The sequence below is a fragment of the Barbatula barbatula genome, assembly GCF_947034865.1.
Source record: "Barbatula barbatula genome assembly, chromosome: 1".
Classification (NCBI taxonomy): domain Eukaryota; kingdom Metazoa; phylum Chordata; class Actinopteri; order Cypriniformes; family Nemacheilidae; genus Barbatula; species Barbatula barbatula.
The window spans coordinates 31,938,227-31,950,989 of NC_136766.1; the positions used below are offsets into that span (position 1 = coordinate 31,938,227).

Genomic DNA, 12,763 nt, shown 5'->3' on the forward strand with positions numbered 1-12,763 from the left:
TTCCCCACCTCAGATTCAGACAAATTAGGCAGAATAACTCAATAAAAGTAATTTCAGAAGATGCTCTTCATTGTTCCGCAGAGCTGAAGAGGTATTCCGTATCCATGGCAACTTCTCAGCCTGGTCTCCAGCATCTTTTAATTTCCTTGAAGAGCAATGAATTTCAAAACATGTTTTCATCCACCAGCAACGATTTAAATTTAAATACTGTCATCTCGACGAAGAATGAATCTTATTTAGAGCAGCCCAGGAGATTGACGTCCATTAAAAGTTTAGTAGCGCACAAACTGGCCATTTATGGACTCGACACAAACAACTACGCTCTTTAATGCCGGATGTTTGCCTTTCATGGTGACATAATGAAATTAGCTCATCTTCGCCTGTGTCTTGCAGGGTTGGCAAAATCTGCAAGTTAAGCAATGGCTCATTTTCAGATGATAAATTGGACATGGAGTTGGCCACGCTTCACAGGATGTTGAGCTGCAATTTATATTAAAATGACAGAAACAAAAGTACTGCTGAAACATTAACCAAAACCATTTCACTTAATATATACATTTATTTATAATAAAAGATATTCATTGATGAAGGTGTCTGTAGGTTTGCATAATATATATTTATTTTTTATTAATTCATCAAAACGGATTATATAACAATGTTAAAATATAAAAAATGAATTATATACATGTAATGACATTTAATTTGAAATATAATTTAAAAAGCTTACAAAACCTAAACAGAATAAAAATTTATTTTGAAGAATGTATAGAATACATGGAATTATTGAAAATGTGTGAAGTAATACAAATGTATGTAGAATTTGAAATGTTTCATTACATTATTTACAAAAAAACATGAAATGAACAGAATTTATTTGCATTATTTTTTGCATGTTCTGCCGTTGCAGTAAATTCAAGCTCGATTTCTACATTCTAGATTTTACTGCTTTAGGTCGAGTTAAGCAATCGAATTGAAATCTAAACAACATTTTCAAAATAATTCTTATATTCATAGTGTCCTGAATATTTAAGATTTTGTGTCATACAAGAAAGCGCACACATCGACCAGCCCACAGCCATTTTCTTTGTCAGTCATTTATTTGTTGGCAAACAAGTTTCACTGTTACAACAAATATTAGTGAGAGGTCATTTAACCACAGAAAATAAAAAATAAATAAAATCCATAATCAGATTTGTAATGATAGAATGTCTGCCGCATACATTTTACCTCTAAATAGATTTTACTTTTTTGTCCTCAGTTGAAATAAATAACCATTCATTCATTCTCCTTCAGAAAAGAAGTAAAACACAAGGTCTTCTGCTGAACTTTCCTCTCGTTTGAAATGTCGAGCATCAATAAGAAGAACATTGCGGTCGAATTATACAAATGTTTTTGTACCCCTGTCAAATTCTTTATCTCTACACATGATAAAGAGCTCTGTTGATCTTAAACTGCGTTTCTCAAACCTCTACGTACATTATTTGTTGAACCACATTTAAAATATTGGGCTTCCTTTCTTCATTTATCTACAAACTTGAGTCGATCGAGCAATAATTCAAATGGAGCAAGAAAAACTGTTCACCAACAACTGATCACCAGCAAAGTATTTATTATGCTCTGTGTGTGGCTCGCCAGTGTTTTTATCGAAACGAAGACATGAACACAGGAGATAACAAAACAAAGAAAGGAAAAAACAGTCGAAACCTGTCGTGGACGAGGAGAACGGCTGTACTGAAATCACCATGGTTACAGAAGCAGAGGGTGTGGAAACTGAATGAGCACAATTCTCTATACCATCTGTACATTTACATAGAAATATTGTAGAATTATCTGGTATTAGTTTGCCCCCTCTTTTAGTCTTTGTTATGAACACAACAAAACAAAAAAGAGAGAGAGAAAGTCTGCTCCAGAGCACATGTGGTGAAGTTGTCCTTTTTGAAATCAGTTTTGCTTCCCTTGCAAGACTATGTGCCGACTTTCGCCACACCAGAAGAAGAAATATTTAAAAAGCAAATATGGATACAGAAGGTATTAAAATAGTTTTCGAGTCACATAGTTTTGATCAGTGTTGATTGGACAATGTTTCTGGCAGTTATTTGTGTTCCTTCTGGGTTTCTGCAAGTCCTGGATTCTCGTAATGAGTTCATTCTCGTGAATCCATTTTTGGGTCAGTTTTCCCTTTAAGTAGAAGTGCACAACCAATGAGACCGAAGACATGTCAGTTCTCATTTCTCGAAGAACAAAAGTAACCATGATCCTCTGCCGAACAGTATATAAATCCCCTCGCAAGGTTTCTAATGGCAGTTCATTTATCTGCAGACACGTAAAAACAAAAGCCGAACGACCGCGGGCGACTGAAAAGTACAGAAATGCAGGAGATGGGGTCGTGAACAGACTAGAATGATGCGTTAGGGCTGGTGTGCGTGTTTTGCGGTGTAACCGCCCCTCTATAGGCTAGTGACCAGATGTGCAGGCTCCTGTGGCGTCTCTTCGGGTGAAAGCTCGTCTTTGGGCGGGACGATGAAGCCATCGCTGCTGCCTCGTCCCAGCTGGTAGTAGGAGTGCAGCTGGTGCAGGTGGTTGCGCGAGCCCAGGTTGGGCATGCTCTTATAGTACACGTCGTCCGGCTCCCCGCTCCTGGGAAGGGTGTGCGGGTCTCCGCTGCGGAGCAGCGACTGCGTGTCGTGGCGGTCTGGCTCGGGGAGCGCGGGCATGCTGGTGTAGAGCGAGTCTCTCTGGGGGGACGGAGTCTCTTCCGTTTGCTCCTCCGTCAGCAGAGGGAAGAAACTCTCGCTGTTGTCTTGCGGAAGGCGGCGTCTGGATGAGGAAGTGGAGCCAAAGGAAGCGGGAAGGGGCTGAGGAGCGTGACTTGCGGGACGAGGTGGCGGAAGCAGAGGGGCGCTGGACTCTTCCCTGATCAGCTCGAGTTCCAGAGCGTCCTCGGGTGGAAACGAGGCGGAGTCTGTCAGGCCCAACGCCAGATTGACGGGCAACATGGGAGAGTCTTTCACCCCGCCCCCGTTGCTGACTTCGTTAACCAACTTGTTCATGAGGTTGCGTCCGTGCTCGGCCGCGCGGTCGTGATTGTTCAGGTAGGTGGGCAGGTAGTTGGAGGTGAGCTCTTTGAGGATCCGTTTCTCCAGCGTGGTCTCTTTGTGGACGTTGTACGTACGGTCGATGATTTGCACGCAGTCGCTCAAGTAATCGGTGCCGGCCAGGCTGTAGCTATTACCATGGTTACCATTCAGTGGTAGAGTATCCATGGCACTTGTATCCCGGGCATTGTTCAGCAGTCCCTCTGTAAAACGAGAGTCAGAGAGCAGTAATTAAAAACACCACACGCCGCATCTATTACAGCAACATGCAAACGAGCGCTATCTGAAGCTTTTCATCCCTCAGGCGGATATTAATTGGCCGTCCAAATTAACGTTATCGTGGGCGTTGATTGGATTTGTCAGGGGTTAGGGGCTGATAAGAGCTCATTCACAAACTCACTGATATGTGCAAGCCAAAGCCATAATGATGGACTTACCTGCCAACCGCATTTCTGGTCATACGTCGGTATTGATCGACCTCTCACGACACATCACATACATCACTGACTTATTACGCACATACACACGACAATACACAACAGCCATGCAGAAGCATTCACCGAAACCACAGTCATGCTGGCCTTTATATAACATGGATATTCGGTACAGAGAGAGCATCTTTTCCGTCTATAGATTTGAAAGTTGCAGAAATACTATTGCAGGTGACACATCATTATATAAATGAATACTTGATTTCTAGGTTAATATACTGTATCCATTTCACTTAACACACCTTCCCACACTTTACACGTAGGAGTGCGTTTTTATTTACTCAATGTTAACATTCCTGCCTTAACAAATGAATTATGTTTGTTTCACTTTGAAGTCAAATATGCAAATTCAGAATAAAGCCTTCGGTTGCGAAACGGCAAAATGTCCCCTCAGCATCCGTTTCAAGCAAAAGTGCCACTTCGCATTGATGAAGAGAAAATCAGCTTTGTATTTCAATGTTGCTTTAAAGAGTGCTTTCCGATTTCAACAGCTTTAAAAACAGAGGAATAACTTTAAGAGAAATTACATTTGGTAAGCAATGTTTAGTTTGACTCCCATACTTGTCTCTCTGTAGGGCTCTTAAAGGACAGCATGGAGAAAGAAAAAAGAGAGAGAGAGAACATGTAAGCATTCACAGTGACCGCTCCAACATGCACCAGGTATAATGAAGCGCAGGTAAGCGGTTTTACACTCGACCCTGCAGTTCACCTCTCAAATCCAGACACACATCCTCCACGCGCATAAAATTCTCATTTTAATGTCTAAAAACGGGCTTCGGCCTTCATAAGCGTATCGCTCAGAACGAGTCGGAATCCTACGCACGGTAAGCGAGTTATATTGATCGAGCTAAAGAGGAAGATTAAAAGTGGCTTGGGATCTATTTGTAATTTCGGGGCTTTTATTGATATTAGATTTCAAGGTCGCCACAATGTTGGCAACGCAGATGAAGAGGTTGTTATCCCGCGCCGGAAACGTCTCCGCGGAGCATTCTGAATTCGATGTAGCACATCTGTAGGCTTTAGTGAAGGCGGTGGGAACTAACGTAGATACCAGATAGACCAGAGGAGACAGCTGCATGCCGAGATGTGTTATAGCTAACAGGAGAACCCAGGCCACCCGTGGACATCTCAGCGTGAGCGGTTGCTCGATTCACTCTCTGTGTTTATTCTTAACAGTCGCATTCATATCGTTTGAAAACTTCCTTTCTCCTAGGCAATGCAAAATAAGACATTTTGAGACACGTCTCAGTGGTGGTGAGTCCAATGTTCTTCGGCGACCATCATTCTCAAAAATATCTTCTGCAGAAGAAAGAAAGTCATACAGGTTTGAAAAGACACGAGGGTCAGTGAACGATGAAACCGCCTTTGTTTTGGGTAAACTCTCCGATTTTGTCTTTAAATGACCGTAACAAAGATGACCGTAGACACATTCAGCGGGAAGCCACACAACTGACGCCCTCCCCCCAAACACACACACAGTAAGTGCACAGTAGGTTACAGCAACAGAAGAATGCAGCACACCTTGAGCGTTGTACATGCTGAGGGTGGGGTTGTTATAGACGGCTGAGTCGCCCAGTAGGGTGTTATAGGGGTTGTTAGAGGTGTGCGCGCGCAGCAGCGAGTTTGGGATGATGTGATTGGCCATGGCACCTGATGCAGCCACACAGATGGAGAGAAAAACACACAGAGAAGATCAAACGGGTGCGGGTTAGCAATTTATCGCACACATGTCAGCCGCAGCCACAGAGAAAGCGAGAACATTCGAGCGGCGGCAGAAGTGTCATCACAGCAGTCAGTGCGGGTCACGCATGTCTTCAATGAAAGTTTATTATATATCAGTGAAAGTGTGCATTATGCAACTATTCAGAGAGCGAGAGAGAGAGAGAGTCGCTGTGACCTGTGAAAGGATTAAGGTTCACTGAGGTAAAGGTCCATATTAATCTCTGCCGAGGAAGTTGTTAAGAAATTGAACTCTGACCTGCCCAGCGTCTGTAGAAACAGTGTAGTGACCTCCGAGCTTTACAAGTACCACGTTTCTGTGTCTCTCTGTGTGTGTGTTGGCAGTAAAATATGCTGAAGAGTATTATGATTTCCCTGTAATGTTTTCACACACTCCTTCAGTCTCAAATTGGCTCTGTATCTCTGTTTAATACATCTGTCCACTCTGAGCGGAAGTGATGGACCGTCTCTCTCTCTCTCACACACACACACACACGCGCGCGTGCGCGTCTGGGTTAAGTGCTGTGTGGATGTGTGTGTGTGTGGATGGCTATGCTGAGAGTCTAATTATTGCCAACGTGACACTTCCTCTGTCTGAAGAGGGTCAATCCATCATCATAACAGAACATTAGTGTCTCACTCATCAGAACAGAGAGACAGAGAGAGGGAGGGAGGAAAGAAACACTAGGAGACAGAGAAAGTAGGAAAGAAACGGGACCATAATGTGTTTTGGGCTGATGTTAACATGGCCTGATTCTGTACCCACACTGCATCGTTTATGGTGCGAAGAAGCATCTGTTGTTCCTTCCTGACCAGTCACAGCTCGAGGATTGAAGGACTGCGCAGATGCTAAACTGACTGCACTAGCCGGAGCGGCTGCATTACTGTCGCCTGCAGCTCTAGGCTGTCGTTTCAACTGTCGAGATTCTAAATCTCATTAGATACATTCAGACTTACAGAATCTTCAAGGGATACTTCACCCAAACAAGAAAGTTCTGTCAGGATTATCTCACACTCAGATTGTTCCAAACCTGCGTACATTTCTTTGTTCTGCCGAACACACAGGAAGATATTTTGAAGAATGTCAGATCTCGCCCCCCATTGACTCCCATAGTAGGTTTGGAACAATCTGAGGGTGAGTAAATGATGACCGAATTTTGGGGTTCGATTTGGTTACTTTCGCTTGTGTTTTTCCACGAGGTTGAGGTTGAACAAAAATAAGTGTTTTACGAGGTGGTGGTTTTGTATGCGCAAAGGTCCGATCCGAACTCCAGTTTTGGTCTTACTGCAAGACGTAGTTTTTACGTCATTCGAAGAGTTCATTTGCAAAAGCAGAATCGAAAAAAGTAATAATCAAAACAACTCAACTGCAGTTTGATTGATAAGTAATAATAACTCAAAAACTGACACAATAAAAACATGATTTTTAAAAATGAGTCTGAATCTGTTCAGATTTGCATTTAGCTTTTCTGTGAATTCAACAGATTCTTCAAAAACACAACAGAAATCGACATTTTCCATATTTACATTTTGATTATTATTTTTGTCACTGGGTTTCGCAAACATCCAATAAAAAGTCATAAAAAGGGCTTGTTAACTTTGAAGTTTTTAAATGATTAAATACTGTGTTGTCACTGTTTTATCCATTTCCTGAAAAAAGCAGATTCGGACATTCAGGTTTGCGGAAGGACAGCGACGATATACTAAACATGTAAAAAACCGAAAGCGCAACCTAATCACATTAGCATAAACTAAAGGCGTTATGGGTAGCACGTTACATCGGGAGCTCATGAGTTCCATCCCGGCGGAACTGAAATGTATGCCTTGTAATGCACGGCATGTACGTTTGGATGAAAGCGTCTGCCAAATGATGAAATCTAATGATTTGCGAATGAACATAAACAAACATGCAAGAGATTATGGAGAACTTTGCGAATACCATTCCACAAGTGTGAATTCCCCTAGGCAACGCTTATCAGTAATGACCATCTGCTTAATGATGTCATGTGTATGCGTACCTCTGTTCAGTGTAGCTGAGCTGTTGATGTCTCCCGTCATAAATGAGGATTCTGTCTGTTTCCTCACCGTGTCGTTCCACATCCGACGGATCCGGCTCTGTGAAGAACATCAGACACAGAATATAACACAAGAACATTCTGCAAACGCGTGATGAGAACCAATGCATTGTTACGTCACGACAAACTTCAAGGAATAGTTCACTCAAAAGTGAAAATGTTGCCTTCATTTATTTAATTTAACCTTTTCTAACACCTGAAGTCCCCATTCACTGCATGAAGAAGAGCCTCCAACACATTCTTCAAAACATCTCCTCTAATGTGTCATGGAGGAAGAAAGTCGTACGGGTTTGAAATGATCAAATAAAGACCAACTTCGTTTCAGGCTATTATTAATGACGACTTTAAACTGCTGGTGTCCACCCAATGCATCTTAAAAATATAGAGATAAAAATCACGCAAGAATCTTCCGCGAATTAAAGAGCGAGGGTGTTCAAAGCATATTACTCATCCCGCTGACATTTACACGCACACACACGCCGGTCACAGGTCATCACAGTGTGTTTCTGAGTCCTGTTACGTGTTTGCAGACATCTCAGCACATGACCCATAAAGGCTAAAGGTCAAATTGGAAACCTTGTCTCCATGGAGATAATGTATCCAGTCATACTGTTACCATGGAAATGAGATATTAAAGCGCAGATATGCAAAGGCACAGATTTGTGAGACAAGGACGATGCACAATAAAAAACTCCTTTAACTGCAAAGGCTCGAAGTCCTTTGAAGGGGTCTAATGGAAATAGTTTAGCACTATAAATGAATATAAATGTTAAAAAAGGAATACATTCTTAAGCAGGTTTTAAATGACATAAAAAGTAGTAAATGCTCATTCAAAACTTTCAATAAACATTTTATTGAAATGCTTCGTAATTATTAAACTGCTTTCAACACTTACTGTAGTGCCGTATTACAAAAGATCTAAAGACGAATCGCAAAAATGTGCAAAATAAAACAAACTTTCTTCTATCATCCGACATGAAAAACGCTCACGTACTGTATATACAAGCAGAGTGGACGGGGACTGGGGCTATTACGCTTTAAATAGGACCAAAAATGAGCAAAATAATAGCAATAATTGTCATCAAATAAAACCTATATTTCAATCGGTTTCCTACACAAACTTATTGCACAATTTTCTAAAACTCGGCTAGTCCCGATTGCAATCGACAGTAAGTTCGTTCTTTGGGCAAACTATTCCTTTAATTGATAAGACAAGGATTAACAGACAAAACATATAAAGGTAAAATCACCGGACTGATAGTTACTTGTTCATACTGTAACTGTGAGGAGTTTGTCATACAAGGCGGATGGTGAACCTTGTGATGAAAGAAAGAGAGAGAGAGACAAAACACACACAAGGACTATGAAACCATATTTACCACGACACAGCTGTTTGACACAAAACTCTCACCACGGTGAATACAGGATGCGTTTGGGTATCTACACCGTATTAATCTCCGATGTACGTATGTGGTTAGTTACCCAATTACCTGTGAAGCAGAGGAATACCGTCCTGGACCACGGGATGCTGAACTTTTTCCTGAACCCATTGATGAATCCAAACTCTTCCCGCTGTAGCAGTGAGTCCGCAGGCACTTTCCGTATTCTTTGCGTACCTGAACACATGCCAGTGATCAAACCTTGGCGTTGTGTATTAATTATTGGTTTGTATCATGTACTAATACGTTTCTCAAACCTTCTTCTGCAGGACGCAATGAAATATGAAGATGAACATGCCCTGCAGAGAGTTAAAGATGGTGAAGAGATACGCCATTATGACTGTGCTCTCGTTGACATACATCAGGCCGAACGCCCAAGTCAGACCCAGTAAACACAGCAGCGCTATGGCACCGATTACCCATGACCTGAAACACACAAACATCGTCCTGTTTTATTAAATGGAAACGCCCGTCCTGCGTGCTGATTGGTTAATAGCCATGATTCATTCGTAATACAACACAGTTGACCAATCACTGCATACCAACCTGTTTACAACAGTGGTGTAGTCGGGCCGCTTATTATTTCCACAAACCGACGTCTAAAGATCTATATAAGCATATACCCTCCCTATATACACTTGTTTTCCTGCTTGATATGTCTCCAAGCTGCATTTGTGGTAGCTTTCCCTTTAACTGTATTGCCTTCTATGGTTTTGTATTTAAACTCGCGATTCTTTCATACAATTTGGTGCACTAAGGCTAATATTTTAAATACACGCAACGAAATAATGCAAAGTACTTCCATAGCCCTACTGTTTAAAAGCTCACAAGAATCATCTCTGTATCCTCGTTCTCTTTACAGTTGTTTTAAACGTTCTCGTTGCGTTTCTTCTACATTTAAAATAAGGTACATTTTACGTCAAGCTTATTTTTCAAGTATTCCCACAGAGATGGCAGTGTCGGCAGTTTGGCTACATCCCTATCTGTACCATGTAAAATCCTTCATATGTGAATGTGGCGTGTTAAAAACATATGCTTTTTAAAAATATTGGGTAACACTTCAGTATAGGAGGCATTTCACACTATTGACTAGTTTAGCAAGCCTATTATTGGCATTTTGATGTTTATTAGTACTTATAAAGCACACATTCTGCATGACCGTACTCTACATCCCTAATCCTACCCAATACCTAAACCTAACAACTACCTTACTAACTTTTAATAAGAAACAAATTAAGGGTTTATTGGGGAAAAGTCCTAGTTAATGGGTTGCTAATAGCGAGATTTGCCCCCCAAAATGAAGTGTTACCGAATATTGTATTGTGGTCATCAGTACTGGTGTAGACCTGTCAACTTTTTCCAACGAGTTAATTTTTCCAGTGCTTTGACTTCATAATGAAAGCATAAGTGAATAATTATGTATAATTACAAGTAAATGGCATGTTAAACTGTAATAACTGTCATGTTACTGGAAAAACAAACTCCGAACTGACCTTTGGGTCATTTGGGGTCGGCGGTAATAGCGTAGAACACCACTTTTATTTGGTAGGACTACACCACTGGTTTACATGTCCTTGGCACTCATTTTTCAGTGCCATTCACATCTTCTCTTAACTTACTGCTTAACCGATGACACGCAAAAATAAGACATATAACAAGTCGCTAAACTGGTAAATTTGTGCTTCCAGTTGAATGAACTCCATTTTCTTTGCTATCCGGTGGTATAAAGAGAGAATTCAGCTGAAAATAAAAAAATCTGTCATCATTTACTCATCCGAAGATTATTATAAACCCACATGGCTTTCCTCCGTAAAAGCAAAAGGTTCACAGTTCTCTGTTCGATTCAAGTGAATGGGGACTGGTGCTGGCAAAAGCATAAACACTAAAAGACAACAAGGATACTTTATAAAACATTATAATACATTCACGGTGTTTCCTTTGAGTGTCTGCCATAAATTGTGTATCATAGAATAATGATGACAGAGTTTTTGTTTAAGGGTGTGCCGTCTCCCAGCAGTTAGCACACGTCCCCCTCTGTTCAAAGCTGAACGTCTGAAATAAGACATGTGTGTTGTTTGTGTACGTGTGTGTTGTGTCCACCCGTGGGGCGACAGATGCACCCCACTGATCGCAACAGCTCAATTTAGCATGAAAACGTATGTAATTACTGTACGTATGGATTGGATCCAATACAGCACTTACATAACTACACTAAACACACAAAATGTTATAATTTATAAAGCGCCCAAACAAATATAAGAGGCAATTAAAATCATATTTCACATTTTTATGAAAAACTCCCTCAAGCTCAACACGTTGTTATGGCATATCGTGTTGTTGCTAGGGCATTGCTATGTGGTTGCTATGGTGTTCAAAGTGATTTGTAGAACAACGCTTCCCCGTTTTAAAGGTCTTCGGAGGGTTGTTAATATGCTGCTACCAGAGCTGTCAATTTCCATTCAATTTAATTACATGATAATGCTATTTACAGCATTAATAAAGATGTGTTGCTCAGGCGCTGATGTCTTCAAATGCTTTTGAACAAAATAATGATTATAAATGTCTTACAGTGACCGACACACGGTCTTAAAAACAACCTCAGGACACAGACGGACAAGTTTAGGGTGCCGACAAGTGATGAGGAGAATATGAAAAACACATAGGGGACGGTTTTGAAACGTGTGGAAAGTGATGATGGAGATGCCGGATCTTCTTACTTAATCTCTGGATCATAATCCTCATAACTTTACGACCCGACCAATAAAAGGAAAAGCAAAAGAAAATTAGAATAAATAAATAGACAGTTCAAAATGAAAATGACAAGGTGGTGTGTACGGAGGTAATTTACTGTAGGCCATTAATTTACCGTGACTCTGAAAGGAATCTGAATCAGTGGATTATGAAATTACTTTTGAGTCTGGAAGGATTCTGTATAGCACAAACACCTGCCCAGTGAAAAAATAACCGTTGTGAACTTAGTTAGCGTGTTTTCGGTAGATTCATTGCATTTTTATTACCGGAGTATCACTAAAGATAGCATTTGTAGCGATAGGTTAACTATGATTTACTGTAATGAGAAAATGGTACGTTTTTCATTGCTGTGTCATTACATTTCTGAAGTGGCCCTATGGGTAGATATAATATATGTAGAAGAATTTACGCAATTGCTCCAAAGGGATTGAAAAACCAAATCAGAACGGCTTTTTAAACACTTCAATGCCAAAACATAAACATTCTTTGTGAATCGGGTAAGGCAAGCAGGTTCCAAAATAAGTTATTGCATCTTTAAATGAAGGCTAATAATAATGGTTTTTATATAAATACCCACACAAGCATGTATCATTTAAAAAAGTTATATATATTTATGTGTGAACTGTATATATAAAATAGAAATGATATATAAATAACTATAAATATTTCTTAAATGTATACATGCACGTGTATTTGTATACACATAATTATTATACACAGCACACGCGCATTTATTATGTAAACAAAAACTTTTTTTTTGCAAACAATTAGTAACTAATCACCGGCAAGATAAAACCGCTTACGAAAACAACACACACGCACAGAGTCACACACACACAGAGTCACACTGGGGCAATTACAGAGATGCACAGGTGTCAGGTGTAATTACCACATAGACATTACACTGAGGTCTAATAACCACACCAGGTGTACAGCAAAATAAATGATTGATGGAATTCAAGTGGAGAATATTAAACATCATTTTCATGTGTCGATCTTAATGACGGGGCATTTAATGGGGTTGAATGACCCGTGAACACTCGGGGGGGTATTTGTGTTGCCACAATAGCTAAAGGAAGCGTATTAAAAATATCAACAGACTGAAAGAGCGGAACGCTTGACTTTAAGCCTGTCTGACGATAAGACCTTCGTGAATACTGAACTCGATTCAGAGACAAGATCGCCCACGCGCT

The 12,763-nt window shown here is 40.6% G+C and overlaps 1 protein-coding gene across 8 annotated transcripts in view; it reads right to left on the reverse strand.

Moving 5' to 3' along the window:
* Positions 1 to 1,035: 1,035 nt before the first annotated feature.
* Positions 1,036 to 12,763, reverse strand: part of LOC306894502 (adhesion G protein-coupled receptor L3) — a 189,593-nt gene continuing 177,865 nt past the window's right edge. For 4 of the 8 annotated variants that reach the window (XM_079457122.1, XM_079457120.1, XM_079457118.1 and 1 more), the window contains 5 exons: positions 9,077 to 9,245; positions 8,871 to 8,996; positions 8,631 to 8,696; positions 7,324 to 7,420; positions 1,036 to 3,298 (listed from right to left, as the gene is read on the reverse strand). In XM_079457122.1, the coding sequence (XP_079313248.1) occupies positions 2,448 to 3,298; positions 7,324 to 7,420; positions 8,631 to 8,696; positions 8,871 to 8,996; positions 9,077 to 9,245 (1,309 nt within the window). In that variant the 3' untranslated portion in view covers positions 1,036 to 2,447. Of the gene's footprint in view, positions 3,299 to 3,326; positions 5,237 to 7,323; positions 7,421 to 8,630; positions 8,697 to 8,870; positions 8,997 to 9,076; positions 9,246 to 12,763 lie in introns of those variants that run through there. The other 4 variants (XM_079457124.1, XM_079457123.1, XM_079457121.1 and 1 more) reach the window with 2 other exon arrangements.